Source organism: Andrena cerasifolii, chromosome 7, assembly GCF_050908995.1.
Source record: "Andrena cerasifolii isolate SP2316 chromosome 7, iyAndCera1_principal, whole genome shotgun sequence".
Taxonomy (NCBI): domain Eukaryota; kingdom Metazoa; phylum Arthropoda; class Insecta; order Hymenoptera; family Andrenidae; genus Andrena; species Andrena cerasifolii.
Genome location: NC_135124.1, coordinates 8,156,011 through 8,172,808, shown reverse-complemented (window position 1 = coordinate 8,172,808; position 16,798 = coordinate 8,156,011). Strand labels below are relative to the sequence as shown.

Below are 16,798 nucleotides of genomic sequence, written 5' to 3'. Positions count from 1 at the left end.
TGATAGAAACTTAAATTACCTAAAAATTTAAGTTAAAATTATCTAACACATATTATTAAGGCACGTTTTGCACAAAACTTTGCCAACGGCGTAAAATAATATGAAAATCTTATGTAAACATAGGCCCCTGAATAATTGATTAAAAAATATAATTACCTATAACTGTCATTGTAATAGTAACCCATACCAAAGCTGCCCCAAATAATTATAACATTGTATATAAATTATAACATTTCCTCCAACAATAATTTTCATTAAACATTGTTAACGCCATAAATGTTAAGCGACAATAAAAAAAAAAAAAATAAGAACCATGTTAAGTTATTTCAAGGCGTTATGATTCAGAACGTTCCTAGACTGCTTGAAGTTCATGCATGCCGAGCATCATCCCTGAGTAATTAAATAATACCCAACCATTTGCTTTGATCGCGAAAAACATTTAACTGACGTTTACCGTGTCCTCCGTTCCATCTAATAATTCCGGAAGCATTTTCGTTGAATTGCAACGAGCATAGGTAATTCAAACAAAAATGGAGGATATCCGATAGTTAGCTATCCGAAAATCACCGTCGTTTGTTATCGCGATCAACAGATGGGAAATGATCGCGAGGATAATCCGTACGTGCGCGACCACGTCTGCTCGCTGCAGCATTTACTTATGTAATCCATTTTCCCGCAGCCTGTCTTTTTAGAGCTTGATAATCAAAGCTGCGCAGGATGTTACCCGCCACAAAGGCAACGGCTATAAGTACTGCTCGACAATTTTGCACGCTAGACACTCGACATGTGGCTGAAAAGGTTGGTGTTTTATGGACTCGTGTTCGTGTCCGTGTACGCGGACCAGGACGTTCAGTTAGAGATTCCCCAGGGTATCCTGAAGGGGCTGAAGACTGAAACTGTTCTCCACAACAAACCCTACTACAGTTTCAAGGGTGTTCCATATGCAAAGCCAAATGTTGGCCCCAACAAGTTTCGCGTAAGTAAGAAGGATTGCTGATTTGAATAATGCACTGTGACGTGCTGGTGATCAGTAGTAGAAGGTACAAAATTGCAGAGCACGTTAGTAGTGATTTCTAACACTGAAAGTAGTAAATGCTATGCAATATATTCTAGATTAAAGGTGTGTCGTTTTGGGAATGCTTCCCTCAGAATTGTTAATTCTTGGAAACATTTTCAAAAGAATAAACTTTAAATCCAGAAATTCAAAGCAGTATTAATTAAAGAGATCTATGCTGAGCCATCCTTGCACGGTTAAAGAGGCTGATAACAAGATTCATGCCAGAATTATTTGTTTAAGTTACGAAATTAAGTTATGGTTCTTCAAAAGATACAATGACGAAAGGTGCAACTATAAATTGCGATGTACTTCAGATGCCAGAGCCAGGAGATTCTTGGGACGGTGTGTACGACGCTACTGAGCACCGTGCATCATGCCCGTTTTACTGCATGATCCAAAAGGGCTTGATTGGGGAGGAGGATTGCCTTTACCTCAACATTTACACCCCCGTTCTGGACAAGGAGGCTCGCAAAGCCGTTATGGTATGGTTTCATCCTGGTGTATGGAATTCCGGCATGGCCAGTGATATGCTATTTGGACCAGACTTTTTGATCGAAGACGACGTGTTGGTTGTCACTGTTAGTTACAGGCTTGGAGCTCTCGGTAAGTGACTTGAGCACAAAAGACTCGCGTGAACGTTACTCACCGTCAACTTTTCTAATCATGAATTTATATTAGAAATTCACCACTTCTCTGTGTGTAATTTGGAAGATTCTATGATTTGCGTTCCTTAAATGAAATTAATCAACTTTTGCAGTTCATTTCAGGGGTTTTGATGAAATTGAAATATGTTACAGTCCACGTGAAATTAGGGGAGGTTTGAGCCATCATTTTACTGATCTCAAAGTTGTTTAAAAAATACAAACGTCGAAGCGCCACGAAAACGTGAAAATCGCGAACTTTGACGTCTCGTATTTTTTAAACAAATTCGAAACCAGCGAAACGATGACTTAAACTCCCCCCAATTTCACGCGGACCACGATCAGTGCCGGATTTAACAGGGCGGCTGATGAGCAGTTGCCGGTTAGGTCCCTGCACAGAAGGCCCCGCAGGGCCCTTATCTTCAAAAAAAAAATGACTTTAACCAAACACTATATTTTTTTCTGCACTACTACACTTAGCCCACTTTTAGTAAACTACCTCTTCATTTCCCTCCAAAAATGGGCCCCTCAGAACGTTTGCCACCTGGGCCTTTTTTCCTTAAATCCGCCACTGACTATGTTATATTCGAATTCCATAAAAATTCCACGCATCAAGTGTAAGAAATAATCGATTTCGCATGGAATACATAACTGCAGAAATAACGTTTAAACACTATTGTAATTCCAATATGTTGACAAATGCAATAAACTCTGACGAATACTCTGTACTCAGTATTCAAACCTTTCAACAGGCTACTCTCGAAGCAAACTCACGCGACTTATTTGTTTTACGTTTCAGGATTCTTGAATACAGGTGACAAAAGCGCTTTCGGGAATGCTGGGATGAAAGACCAAGTAATGGCGCTGAAATGGGTGAAAGATAACATACATTTCTTCGGTGGCTGCCCAAATAGAGTCACTATCTTCGGCCAGAGCTCAGGAGCAGCCTCTGCTCAGTATCACATGTTGTCGCCCATGTCCGAAGGTAATGTGGACGGCGATTTCGTAAAATTCACAAAGGCACACAATAATTCACCTTATATCGTGACCTGTTGTCGAGAACTTTTTTTTTCTTCGCACCGATTCTTGAACACCGATATAATCAAGCACGATGTGTGATTACGATCAGCTACGAGCAGATTTCGAATTATCTGCGAACGTTCCATCTCGTTACATTTTAGGCTTGTTCACCGGTGTTATTCAGGAAAGCGGAACGATAATTAATCCATGGGCGGTGTCCTACAACCCCAGAGAACTTGCTTTTATGTTAGGGGAGGCTCTCGGAATACACACTACAGATTCTGCAGAGTTGGTACAGAAACTATCCGAGTTTCACGTGAAGGATATCATCGCGGCTTCTGATGAGATAATGAAGTCTCAGGTGAGGTACTTTAAACATTCGTGACGCAGGGGAATTGCTCGGTGCGAGTTAATACTTCGGCGGGTGAATCTACACAGTGAAATGGGTAAAAAATGGGTCTAAAGGGTCTAAAGACCGTTTCATTGCCGAAACAAAAGATGGTTACAGTATTAGCATCACTTTAACTACATTTCTGCAAAGCTTCAATTTTTCTAAAACCTCCAATTGCCGAACATCCCTTGGAAGTGAACATTTAATTGAAAATGATTTTATATTTTTGTAAATTTCATTTAAAAGTTTGTAATTATAATCTATAATTAGTAAATTTATTTATAAATATTTAAAAATACTCATTACATTAATATTAGGTATATCTTTAATTGTATATTTAAAGATGAACTTCAGTAACATTAAAAATAATTAAAAAATCGAAAGTTATATTCGGTAGTTTTTAAATTATTTAACTTTCAATTTGAGAAATATAACAACCAAATTAAGAGTGAAATAATAGGCCAATGTTTTTGAAATCTGATGTACAGAAAGATCAAACACTGAACAAAATTTCCCAAAAATTTTGGAGAAAACAAACAACAGGAAAAATCCTTAATAATATTTTAGAAATGCTTATGGCTAATTGTAAGATTGGCACTGAGATCCGATCTTAAACTCTATCTAGTTTCTCATGTTCGCGTGAATACAGAATACTTTGAATGGACGCATGAGTGCGTTCGTCCCATCAGTCGAGGTTGACCTAGGGCAGGATATATTCTTGCCAACCGATCCATGGACTCTCCTGAAATCTGGAAAAATCGCGGACGTGCCTATAATGTCTGGAGTTAATGCCAATGAGGCTGCATTTTTCGCACCACGTACGTAACACCGTGATTAATTTAACTACGAGGGGGCTACTATACGTACAGCAGAACTACGCATTTCAAAATAGTATACATAGGAAGGATTCGATTATCTTCTTCGACATGTAACTTCTAATCCAGAGACCCACATAAAAATTTATTATGAATTGAAGTCAAAACGTCGAGGTATGCGGACAGTTTTTTTCTGCCATCGTAAGAGTTTATAATTTTGATACCGTTCTGCTTACGCACGAGAGGGATTCTTACAAAATCAAACTTCCTCTTACTCGAATTACAAGCTGAAAAGTTAACGGTTATCGGCAAGTAAGTACGGGTTGAATTTTGCAGTGATGATAGACGCCATTGAATTGTTAAACACCCAACCAGAATTATTCCTGCCAGATGACCTTAACATTACCGATTCCAATGAACAGAGAGAAACTGGCGAATGTCTGAGGAGGTTCTATTTTGGCGACAAACAAGTATCGAAGGACGACATAAATGAATACTCCAGGGTACTTATTTTTTTATATCATCTTCGAAGATCGAGGGAATTAATATTATTTTACTCGAATTCCGTTTGTGTATTGCAGATGCTAGCGGACGTTATCTTTGTCGCGGGAGAGCTTATGTCGCTTGACATTTTGAAAGATCGGATTTCAGCACCTATTTATGAGTATCTCTTTTCTTATGAAGCGCCATTTGGATTTATGAAAGGTCTTTTTGGCATAACTGATGGTGAGATGACATTCTTTTTATGCTTATAATAAACCTTAGTAGGTACATGTTTTGATTATAAAATACACCTTGTACTCTTGACTAATCAAGTAGTATTATAATTTCTTATAAATTGAAATTAATAATGGAGTATAGTAGAAGAATAGAAAATTCGAGAAAAGCAGAAAAAAATAATAAAAACAGTGGTGTAAAGGGCGAGATTCAGCGAAGAAAAAATTCGCTGCTCGTAGATTGTTTAACTCTAAAGATTAGTTGTAATGAACCTTTGTGACGAAGAGATTATAAATAGTATCATTTGCAAAATATATCTTTGTGTGTTTTCATCAGGCGTCGCACATGGTGACGAAATAGGTTATTTGTTCTATTCGAACGCTTTCAAAAATCTACCTGAACCAGGCTCCTCTGGAGAAAAGATGACCAACGTTATGACTAAGATGTGGACAAATTTTGCCAAAGACAGGTCAGTGATTTTTGAAAACACTTGTCACATTCTGAACATTTTCTACATCTGTTCATATGCACTTCAAAAACTGAATATTAAAGACTTTGTAACATTTATTCAGCTTTCATTGATTCTTGTTTTTTTTCAGAAATCCTACTTCGGAATTAGATAATGACCTTACAGTGAATTGGGAACCGAAAGGAAAGGAGAACAATTATTTGATTATCAACGAAGAATTAAAAATGGAAAAGGATTTAATGAAAGATACGTTAGACTATTGGAAAAACAAGAAGTACAAAAATGTCTACCCATGAATGTGATTTTATAAATACCACTTTCAATATTGGCTAGATATAATAAACGTAATAATGATCTGTTGTAGGTATATTCTTCAATAAACTGAATCAAACCTATCTACTTTACTGTTCATAACTCATTTGCATTTTTTTCGTGAACATTGAAATTTTTAATGTTACTCCTCCAGTGGTTCATTTTGGAAAACAGAAGGGGTTGATAAATTGTTTTTAAGTATTCGCAAATTCACAAATAACTAGCTGCGAATTTGCGAATATTTAAAAACAATTTATCAACCCCTTCTGTTTTCCAAAATGAACCACTGGAGTAGTAACATTCAAAATTTCAATGTTAATTAGTAATACTAATTCACTAATTGTAAGTCACCAAACTAAAGCCTCCAGTGGGACACTGAAATCTCTCTGATAGTACCTACACACCCTGCAAGCGTTTCCTGCTTTGCATTCGTGAATACCACTTTATAATATTCTTCTCGTCCGCTTCGTCCTCTGCTATTGGTTCACCACTCGCATTCTTGTCCCGCGAGTATCAGGATTGCATGAAGCGCAGGAACGCATCGCTCGTGCTATCTACAATTCGTGGACCGAGGTTCGTACGACGATCGCCTGTGACCAAGGTATTGCGGGAATCGTGAAATATTGCGAGCCTCGAAGACGCGAAAGAAGAGAGAACGAGTCGCCATCTTAACGATTCGCAAAGCTGACCAACGTGATCTGCTTTCTTAATCGTGACCACGTTGCCGTCGTCGTTGGTCTACCATTTGTTCACTACTCAGTTTTGTGCTTCGCCAGTAGCAGGCTACCAGGAGCGCGAGGAGTCGCCGCGCTCGAAGCACGTGTGGCTGGCGTACGCATGCGTGAAACGTAGCGTAAACTCACTTTCATTCACCCCTTACAGACGCCTTCCGTCAACAAAATATGGTATCAATGAATTTATGCCAGCAAAGTTTCCTTATTAGATAAGCAACTAAAAATAAAAACATTGTAATAGTCGAGTAAATAGTAACATTATATATTGCGAAAGTATAAGCGTAAGTGTAAGTGCTGAGACGAAGAAGCTCAAGGCTAATAAAGAATGAAATGTACAACATTGTTTTGCTAAAGATTTGTGTAGTACAAATTCCGTTGTATAATTTTGAAATAACCTGCTTTGTTATTATTTCATCTACTGTGTCATTTAAAAATTACTTACAAGTCGTAAGTAAAAAAATACCTCCTAATTACATTTTTGTATATTTTTTTTTTGCATTGACATTACACAATTGTATTTAGATACAAACTAACATATTTTTTTCAGTTGACATGGGCAATATTTATGTTGTAGTTGTTCTATATTTTCAAGTCGCTTATATCACAGCTGAACAATTTGATTAACAAAGTGATTTATATATACAATATTATTATTTTAAGTATTAAATGGAATTCTTTTAGTAACATACCTTTGCTTTTATATTTTTAAATTCTGATTTAATTAAAAATTATGAGTACCATTACTCTTCGTGGCAATTATCAGCGACTTAGTTTGCTAAAATAATTCGAACTTCATTGTTGTAGGAAATTAATTATTACATTTCTATGCATTACTTTGTGAAGTGTAAAATTATTCTACTACTGAAAGAAATTATTCAATAACCCTGTGTATATCGTATTCTTCCATTGATTAAATACAAATAAAACACTTCATTATCATAAGGACTCCCAAAATTTAAACAGAGTATAAATACCCCGAGAAAGGTACTAATTGTCAATAGAAACAGATGTTTCTGTGGAAATATGTATATTAAATTGTGCACCAAATTTCACATAATTTCAGTATTGAAAATTATTCTAGCCCTTTCTTAAAAAAGGACTGGTCGATCCAGTCACAGATATTAATTACTTGCGGCTATGTATACCTAGGTAATTACCATTTTCTACAAGAACATAGAAGCAAGTGTAAGGACGAGCACCTTAAATGCTTGAATTTACCCGCCAGCTTGCGTCACTCGACATTATCGAAAGATGTCGGACAATTAAATGATCTTGTGCCTACAAGGAGAGATGATCAAGATGCTGAGGCGGTGGACCATTTCTCGAGATGATCTTCAACATCTTTGGATCCGGCTCACATGAAAGACAGCGGGTGTTCAATTCATCTTACATCTCTGGACCAGTTCGATTGCTCGAGCTTCTCGCTTCACTTTCATTTGCCCTCCCACCCAGCATCTTATCGATTCAATTAATTTACCATCGCCTTGCCATTCATACAAACGTTCATCTACAATCTACATAATATGTACACACTATATAAGAGTTTACTATTTAATTAAAAACGTATAACGTAAACGTTTTCATCAACGCTCTCGGCCTACATAATCAATCATGTGTTTCAATCTGCTAATAGTATTTTTTATCACGCAGTTTTATAAAAGCTGACGCAAAAATGAATTCAATGACCATAATTCTATGACCTTTTTGAATATCCTTGGATCTTAATATTCTCGCCGGAAGTATAAGATCTAACAATTTTTTATCCCTGATATCCTATTTAACGGAAAACGAAATAGGTGTGCGACCCGTTTCACCGCGTCTATTTAGACCGCGTGCCAAGATGATCTTCGGTTTCTACCTACCAGGTTCTCATGACACCGAGGAGTGCACAGTAGATCCCGCATGTCGCGGCTGGACCAGTTCTCTCGCGACTCCCTAACCGTCCTCCTACCCGTGTTTGTGCAGACGCCTACCTTTGTCGATTCATTCGCTCTGCGGTCTCTCCTTCATTCGATCCTCTCGTTTGCGGTGAGATAGTCGTTAGCCCGTTTTTGCTGAGTCGTTTCGTTCGAGGACGCGGTTTCTTGCATCGCTGTCTCTCGCGGACCCGTCACCGTCACGGGGGCTCGTCGGCAGACGAAAGAAGGAATGTAGGAGCAGTGGCTCATGCGGTCGAGAAAGTATCGGTTACTCGAAAAAAATGTTTGGTATCCCCTTTGCTCGATCGCATAGCAGGGATGTATATTGGCTCCGTGACCGAACGGGCTTCGATTTGGGATGGCCCGAGGCTTTTTACAACAGGAGAGCAGAAGGGGGCTGTCTCTCTCCAGGGGTGGTTTTCCAGCTGCGGCGTTTCGACCGCTTTAATTCTTCCGAAGCACTTTATTGGCGAGCCACGAAATAAACAAAATACACGACATCGAACTTAAGCATTCTACAGTAACAGAAAAGTATATTGAAATACATATGCAAAAGGCAATTTTTTTCTGAGGAAATTCACTTGAAAGGGTGAAATCAGCTCTTAAAGTTATCGCGTTTTTTAATTTTTTTAATATAACTTTGTAACGATGCGAGATAGAACAAAACTTTATATATAAGAATCGTTCAATATTTGAGCCGTTTATTTTGAAAGTGGCGTAAGTCCATTTATGTTCGAATCGCGATATTGAAGGGTTTGCGTTGGATTAAATTTAAAAATATGGGTAACACATAACATAGTATTATAATGTTTTAGGGTTTCCAAGGGTGTCAAATTTATCATCTCAATTAGCATAATTAACATTATTTAAGAAATAATATGTGTTTGATGGCTATGAATACAGTTATATTAAAATAACATAAAAACGCGATAACTTTAATTCTCGGACGGCGGAGTGATCACACGAAATTGACGCCTGGGTCAGTTCTGACCCGTATCAACTACCCTGCTATTCGAGTTTTAATCGATCTCCTTTTTTACAATTAGACCAGTGGACAAGTAAGTTTTTCGATTTTTCAAGTTTCCCCTACTATTATTATACCTACTCGGTAACATTACGCTTGGGTCCAAAAAGACCCAGCACCGCAAGTGTTCAGGGTTGATCTCACCCCTTCAGAGTGAATTTCCGTAGCAAAAAGAATTGCTCCATGCATTCTCCCATACTCTCTACATTCCCACAGAGCTGCATTAAAATCAGAATTTTCGGTTTGGGAACGTTTGTGCGTCAGTAGGGACAAAGTGGGTCGACAGGGATTTCGACAGGTGTCGCGCGTGTCAGAACCTAACCGCGACCCGGAACGCGGGGGCGGATATTCACGTGGAGATATGCGCGCGACGGGGGTGGCGCTGTCAGCCATCATCGGCAGAGATCGATAACCGGTGGATCGGTGTGCGTGCACACGTTCGCGGCGGCTAAGGAAACACGAAAAAAAGGTCGTCGAAGAAAAAGGAAAACGAAGAAAGGAGCCGCGGGGAGCAAAAAGAAATCACAAATCGCGCGGGCGAGCCGCGACAAACGCCGCGCGAACCCCCTCGTTCACCATATGATCCTGGCCGTAGTGAGATGACCGGTTGCTTAAGTGGCCGATCGGCCAAGTCAAGGCCCCCTGGCCTGTCTCCAGGCGCTCGTCCGGCGAAAGTCGACCCGAGAGAAAGATGCTCCCGAGGTTTTTATCGGCTCCTTTCGAGGGACGAAGCGTCGCCAGTGCCCGCCACCCTGCCAGGCGAGTATGCGGCGACGGAGGTGCCTCGCCACGCGACTCGCTGGAAGGGGACCTGTTGGTTCCGAGCCTCGATTGGGGGTAAACCACCCTGCGCTTGGGGGATGGCTCGTGGTTATACATATACTGTGGGTTGCCGCGGCTGGCGACGCCATATTTGTTGCTGCGTAAATGTCGACCTTATCTTTAGAGCAGGCTACATTCAACTGGGCTGGGTAAATTGGAGATCTCGTGTGAGGAGTGGAAGGAAGATACATACTTTGTATGTCTCTAAGCGATAAATGCATTAAACTTTTATTCGGAATAACATTTGCTGCTAACGAGTGTAAATTGTTTGGTTTTGGGATTTATTCGAATGAAACTTTATTTTTCCGTTGTGGACTTGATTATCTACTTTTGAAATAACGATACTTTGGGAAATTGGTTTCAATAATATGTTATTTTGTGTCTTTGAAAATATTCATGGCAGTTCTTTGGAAGAAATTATTTTGAATATAAGAATTGTGTATAGGAAATGATATGATAATGGAATAATGAATTAATTGTTTGAGTTAAATGTCAAAGTAGGTGTAATTCTATGGTTGATTTTCTTGTATTTGATTCTATTTAGCCGTGTAACTTTATGCTAAATTTGTGTGGAGGCAATTGTTGATAAATAATCTTCCTCTTAAATTATGGATAAAACTGTAAATTATTCAGTCACAAATAATGTATCTACCTCCTTCACGAACTAAAACTGATTAGTATTAATCACTGACTGATTAATTTGAACATTGTATAAGACACGAGACAAGAGGACAGGGATTATCGGAAACCAATACGAGAAAGAGGTTTGCTGATGGCATTACCACTTGAACAGGATGGCAGAAACATTAATAGGAGTAATGGTCCTCGTAAAACTTGACGTTATTCAAGGGGTTGAAGTGGTGTGAAATGTAAAGTGTTTTTACTATCTTGCAATTTTTCTTTATGAACCTTTTTGAAATAATACCTAATCATATATAATATGATCAGGGTATTGCAATAAATTAATCATCATGATAGTATTCAGCGCGTTTGTGATTGAAAAAGAATTAAAACCATATTTACAAAATTATCTAAAATCTATTCACACGTGTGCTTCAAATCCTTTCACTAATTCAACAATAATTCTCTTAAAACACAAGTTGAAAAACAGTATTAAAAACTCTTTCATACTTACACACTGTGAATGTCAAAAAATGGAGTTTTCACAATTTTGCAGAAGAAAGTATTAATTACTGTGAAAACGCCTGTGAAGCAATATTTAACATATTAAAATTACCGCCATGAAACAATTACCATGGTATGCACCTACTAAATAATAGATATGCAAACAAAAGTAAATTGAAGGGAGAGTTAAAAACCCCCTAAACATTATTTACCATCCGTTCTGTATTACCCAATAATGTTTTTACAACTTGAAACATTCTAAAGAAGCATTGCAACTGTTACAATAAATATTAAAAGAAATTAAACTTTACCGGAAACTGTAACACCTACACGTATAATTAAGAGTCTCACATAAATCGCTACTAAACATCTTGTAGTGATTGATGCGACTGTAAAGAATTAATAAAAAAGACTAATACTCTAAACCAATACTCTCTACCAATAAAAACGAAGGATCAATTAATAATCCCTTCCAAATTCATTTCTTCCTCCTAGACCTCAGGATCCTCCCTCGTACGCTGCAGAATATTCAACCCCGCCTGCAATGCGCCCCTATCGATCCACTTTCAGCGATTGAAAATAATTAAAAAAAAAAATGCAATAAACCCCCGTCGAATATCCTCCATCATTTTGATTGTTTTTCGCGTCCACGTGGATTCAGGCGACTGCTACGTAAGACGGAACAGCGTCGAGGCGAATCTTGGGAGAACTTGAAGTATCGAGAGTTCATCAGCAGGCTGGGGGTGCGTATCGACGGTTCGATAGCCAATAAATACGGGGTCCTCGGCGATCGGGAATAGGAATTCCCGATTGGTTCGCGGAACGGGGCGACATACATGAACTAGAGGTTACGAACCAGGAAGGTCGGCGAGGGGGCGGGGGGAATCGATAAATCGAACACGTCGGCTCGCACGCTCGGAGAAGACTCGACCGGAAATGGAGCAGGCTGGCATCATTCACAGAAGGTGGAGCCAATATTTCTGATAGCGTCTTATCGGTTTCCAATGGCTCGGCCAAGGGGTGTCGTCGAGGGATAAAATTCACCCTCTGAAGGATGGCTACGGGTCGAGGTTCCTGCTGGCCACCCTGTTAAGGGCCGCACACTTTGTATTTATTGGAAAACAAGGGCGGTTTGGTAGCAGGGTAACACGTAGCTGCAGAGAGTGAACTTCAGCCCCTGTAGAGGGTAGTTGGAGGGCTGCTCCCGTTCTTCATTCAACAAGTCACGGTACAGTCATCGAGCGTGTAGTACGCGCGTCTGTCGTTCCTGTTTCCCTGCAGGGGTTCCTAGCAGCTGGCGCTCCGGAACTTTGGGGGAGTCACAGTTGTGTGTGTTTTTCTGGAACTATATCTCACATATTTGTGCTCTCACCATTGGTTAACAAAAAGAATCTACTCGCCCCGATTCACAGTCGCTCTTCTAACCCGCGCGGATAACTTCGGCCTGCTTTCACGCACGTAGAATTTCGCTCGTTCTATTAGCACTCGTTTACGATTTCGTCCGACCTGTTTGCACGTACTGGGACTTCTTATGCCTCCTTCTGTTTTATACATTCTTCAGATCTTTTTGCCCTCGGTTTATGCAGCATTAACAAAAACATCTCAGCTCATTTTGCATTTTCAAATACCGCGCGTGTTCGCCCTCCTTGCGCGCGTTTTCGAAATTATGTTACATGATCATTAGAAAGAAACTTTATTACTATATTACAACTTTGTGGATCGAATATTAATTTCGCAGAAACTGAACTTATAATGCTTTTATATGTTTGATTATAATTGTTACAATACCGTAGGAGGTGGCATTTCAAATGCTCGTAAAGAAATCGCGGACGGACGATTGAGCCTCATTTTTAAACAAATATAACTTCAATTTAAATTTCATCCGTCAGCCTTCAGAATCCAAGGACACTCGTCAGGAAGGGAATCCAAGAAAAACACGTTCACGCCTCAGGGGGTCAGGAATAATTGAAGAACAACAAGCATTTCTTTGATCTTAAAATACGAACCAGGCCTGCCAGAGAGATTAAACGACGGTGAGGAGGTAGCTTATGCTCGTTGGTATGATATTAGAGGAGTATCAACATGACAGTAGTTTATTCTGATCCCCTTCAATGAATTAATGTTCGATGATGACGTCATAAAAGTTGGTGGTGGAAAACGTGAGCAACTGTCTTCGAAGAGAATTGCCTCGCAAAGGAGAGGGTGGAAGTATTATGTGTACTAGAGGGAAGGAGATATTCAGGGAAAGAAATGAGTTAGAACAGATCAAACACGCGATTATTAGGAATGTATGAACGACGAGCGAAGTTTGACCACGGTTCTGATTGTACTGGAATACAGTAACTTGGGCACTGGTGTGTACAGAATACAGATGCGCGAAGTATAGAAATACTATTTAAATAATCCTGAGTATCTTATGTGGTAAGAAATACGATAAAAAATTTTTGAGTTTTCTGGAGGATGTAGTACCAGAATTTTTAAAAGATGGAAGGTAAATTTATAAAATTATATATGTGACTCTATTATATAGCAAGTACATTCCCTTCATCGATTATATATATATATATATATATATATAGTTATTCTTATAACTTCAAAAAAGTTTAAACTCAAAATGAAAATTATCTTATCTATTAATCTCTTAATGAGTCTAATAGTTCCAATCTTAATATATAAAGCAGAAAGTGTTTGTGTATTTGTCTGTCACCTAAAAACATTTCAAGATGAATGTGACAATTTTCACAAAAAAATAAATAAAAATTTTTTCCTATAAAATCAGAATCTAAATTTCGGGCTAAGTAGAGTAGTAAAGGTAGTAAATCATATACCTATAGATTTTGGATTTAATAACTTATTTTGCAATTATAGTAATAATTAGAATATCTTTACAGTAAGTTATAACTGTAATAATTAAAATAAACGACTATGATAGCATATCGGCTAAGTTATCGTAGCTCAGCATTTCATATAACTACTTTGTTTTTGATATTATAAAATAAATGCCAAGAGAAGAACACGTTCCGTTTAACGCTGCACACCGAACACTTGAAAGCAATTTTACATAGAAATCTCGCAACGTCTAAATGAAAAAGGCCCCGATGTACAATTCTACAGTTAACTAAATTTACCACAATCTGGTATTAAGAAATTCAATTCCACTGCCTCGTCTCTTCGCAAGGAATCACTTAGTCTTAGCACGATTTACACGTCACCCTGCATTCACGCGCACCCGCGGTAAATGCACTGCAAAATAGAAATAATTATTTGCAATTGTGCGGCATTGAAAAAAAAAACATGTTGCCAATGATATCAACATTCAGAATACGGCCCCCAACATTTCGCGAGAGAAGTAGGTTCGCCGCCGCGAGATGCAGCTCATTTCGCGAGCATTGCAAATTCGTCACCACGGCAACGAGGATGCAACAAATCGTTGTAAACGATATAAAGTTTGCAATTACACAGGGAAACAGAAGGTACAACGATGTATTACCGATAAACGTGGCCGCGTTACATTTGTAAAGTTCACCTACTCGCCGCGTGCTAACCTGATACGCGATGGGACATTTTGTATTTAAAAAAAAGCTCGTCTACAAGCTCTTATCGAGCGCGAGATTATTCCCCGTGGCCCCACCCCCTTCCCAATCAATTTCATAATTCACTGCAATGCATTTTTAATCGAGATAAGCTCCATCGATGGCATGCGACCATATTATCGCGTGGCACACGCCAGTCACGGATAAATATTTTTGTAATTTAACAGAGCGCGCCAATAACGTTAATACAACATTAAGCACGGATACCTTCGACGTTCATAGTACGTATAAATTAATCGTGCAATTCTTAAGCGATTCTGCCCCAAGCTGTTTAACGAGAAACTGTAGCCAAATAATGGGGACCATAATTAGAATAAAAAATGGTACTCCACAGTTAGATGGTTTTATAAATTAAAACCATCACTAAAAGATCTACTGTACCCGCGAAGAACATAATTAACGATGTTCGTTCAGGAGAAAATGGCAAAGAAAATTGACAAATTGTCACGTGCCCGGAACTTCGAAGTCTCTTTGCACGCAACGTCGCGATTCTTCTTGTCATCGACGTATTCACACGACGAAACGTGTGCACAGGTGTGTGTAATACGGAGGAGCCCATTCATCTTACTCCCTCCATTGTCAATGGCCATTTTTTGTTTACAAATATTGGATAAGTGACAGCGCGAGGTAGCAGGGATGCATAAAGCCGAGGGGCCCGCGTACGAGGCGGCAAGGGGCGTAGACCGCTGTTGCGGACATTAATTAGGGTGGAACAATAGAGAACGAGATTTTTCACCAGGGACGCATCAGGAGAAGGAGCTCGAGGTGTGGGAGTAACGTTCCCGCTCGATGCCGGCAAAATCGAATGGTTTGTTGCCGTTATCACGCGAGCAATCCCTCGCGCGACTCGCGCCCTTTTAATCGATTCTGGGATAAAACTAGGTAGCCTGGCTTTTCTGTACAGGACTGTTTGCATTCACGAATTAATTCCATTCTCTGTTGGCTGTCAGTGGATAATTTGGTAAGATTTCTAATGGGCGTGAAAGATTTGAGAATTATTTTGAATTTTTTTTGCTGCATGTATCTTGCATGCTTTTTATCCTCTTCGTGTGTAATGTTTCACTTTATTAATATTTTTTGCCACATTTAGGTAATTTTCACTTTTTTTCTACTCTGTGCAGCAACTTTTATGTGTGACACTGAACTGGATTTCTGATTTTCATTTAATAGTTGTTTAGGAAATTCAATATCGAATAATTGAGGAAATTATGGCGATTTTTTATTATTCTATTAAACATAAATGTTATGAATGTATATTTAGTTTTATGGAATATTATATCAATAGAAGTATAGAAGAAATGACGAATCTTACTTTAGATGTTTATATTTTATGGACGACTGATAATTTGTTAAAAAGTAATTATACGGGAGTTCGTTTATATTTGACATAAAAAATAAATGTTATATTTGCAAAATTTTACTCGGAAATGTGTGCATGATGTTTCTGTTTAGCTATATATTATACTCGTTGCAAATATAACATGCAAATACTTTCTAAATGGTACGAATTCTTCTTCATTTCACATACTCGATAGTTTGAAGGAAAAAAGTTATTTTCAAATCTTTAATATATACCTCCAGATCACTTTTAAATATTTTTAAGTAAAATGCTTGGACGATTTATATTTTAGTATCATCAAATTACGAAAAAACGACGAATTAGCAAATCCTTAAATAAAAATGAATCTGCCAACTACCAGTGTACTACCAATGCGAATGGATCAACTCTGAAATTCTCAATTCTGTTTGAGTGGCAAGTGGATCAAATTTCGAATCTTGGATTACTTGAAAATAAGTTCAAATAAACTTACTAAACTTGTATTTTCCTATTTAATTTTTCTTTGTACTAAGAATAAATATGTATACACCATTATATTTATGGTGCACAAAGTGACTTCGAGACAACTTTGGAAAATTGAATAAGAAACATTTTTATTTAACATTAGGAAGAAATGTTTTCGAAGGAATGTTTTCCTACTTTTCAGTACGTCCTTGTCGACACTGGATATACATATTTGAGCTGAAGGTTAATTTTTAATACGGTTACCAATGAAAATGGCCTATTTGTTTTGTGTAAAGAATTGAACAACAAAGAATAACATATTATGATGAAAAGTCATGTATTACTATAATTTAAAATAAGTTTAAACAAATCCCTC

General features: G+C 38.3%; 2 protein-coding genes across 6 annotated transcripts in view; one reads left to right on the top strand and one right to left on the bottom strand.

The window, feature by feature from the left end:
• The window catches only part of LOC143371403 (xaa-Pro aminopeptidase ApepP), a 56,831-nt gene that overhangs the window by 14,429 nt on the left and 25,604 nt on the right, over nucleotides 1-16,798 (bottom strand). The window lies entirely within an intron of this gene.
• LOC143371405 (esterase E4) lies at nucleotides 745-5,511 on the top strand. Its single transcript, XM_076816548.1, has 9 exons — nucleotides 745-976; nucleotides 1,372-1,660; nucleotides 2,498-2,683; nucleotides 2,880-3,079; nucleotides 3,759-3,927; nucleotides 4,261-4,427; nucleotides 4,506-4,650; nucleotides 4,978-5,110; nucleotides 5,241-5,511. The coding sequence occupies exons 1-9, from the start codon at nucleotides 785-787 to the stop codon at nucleotides 5,404-5,406; spliced, it is 1,647 nt and encodes a 548-aa protein (XP_076672663.1). The 5' UTR covers nucleotides 745-784; the 3' UTR covers nucleotides 5,407-5,511.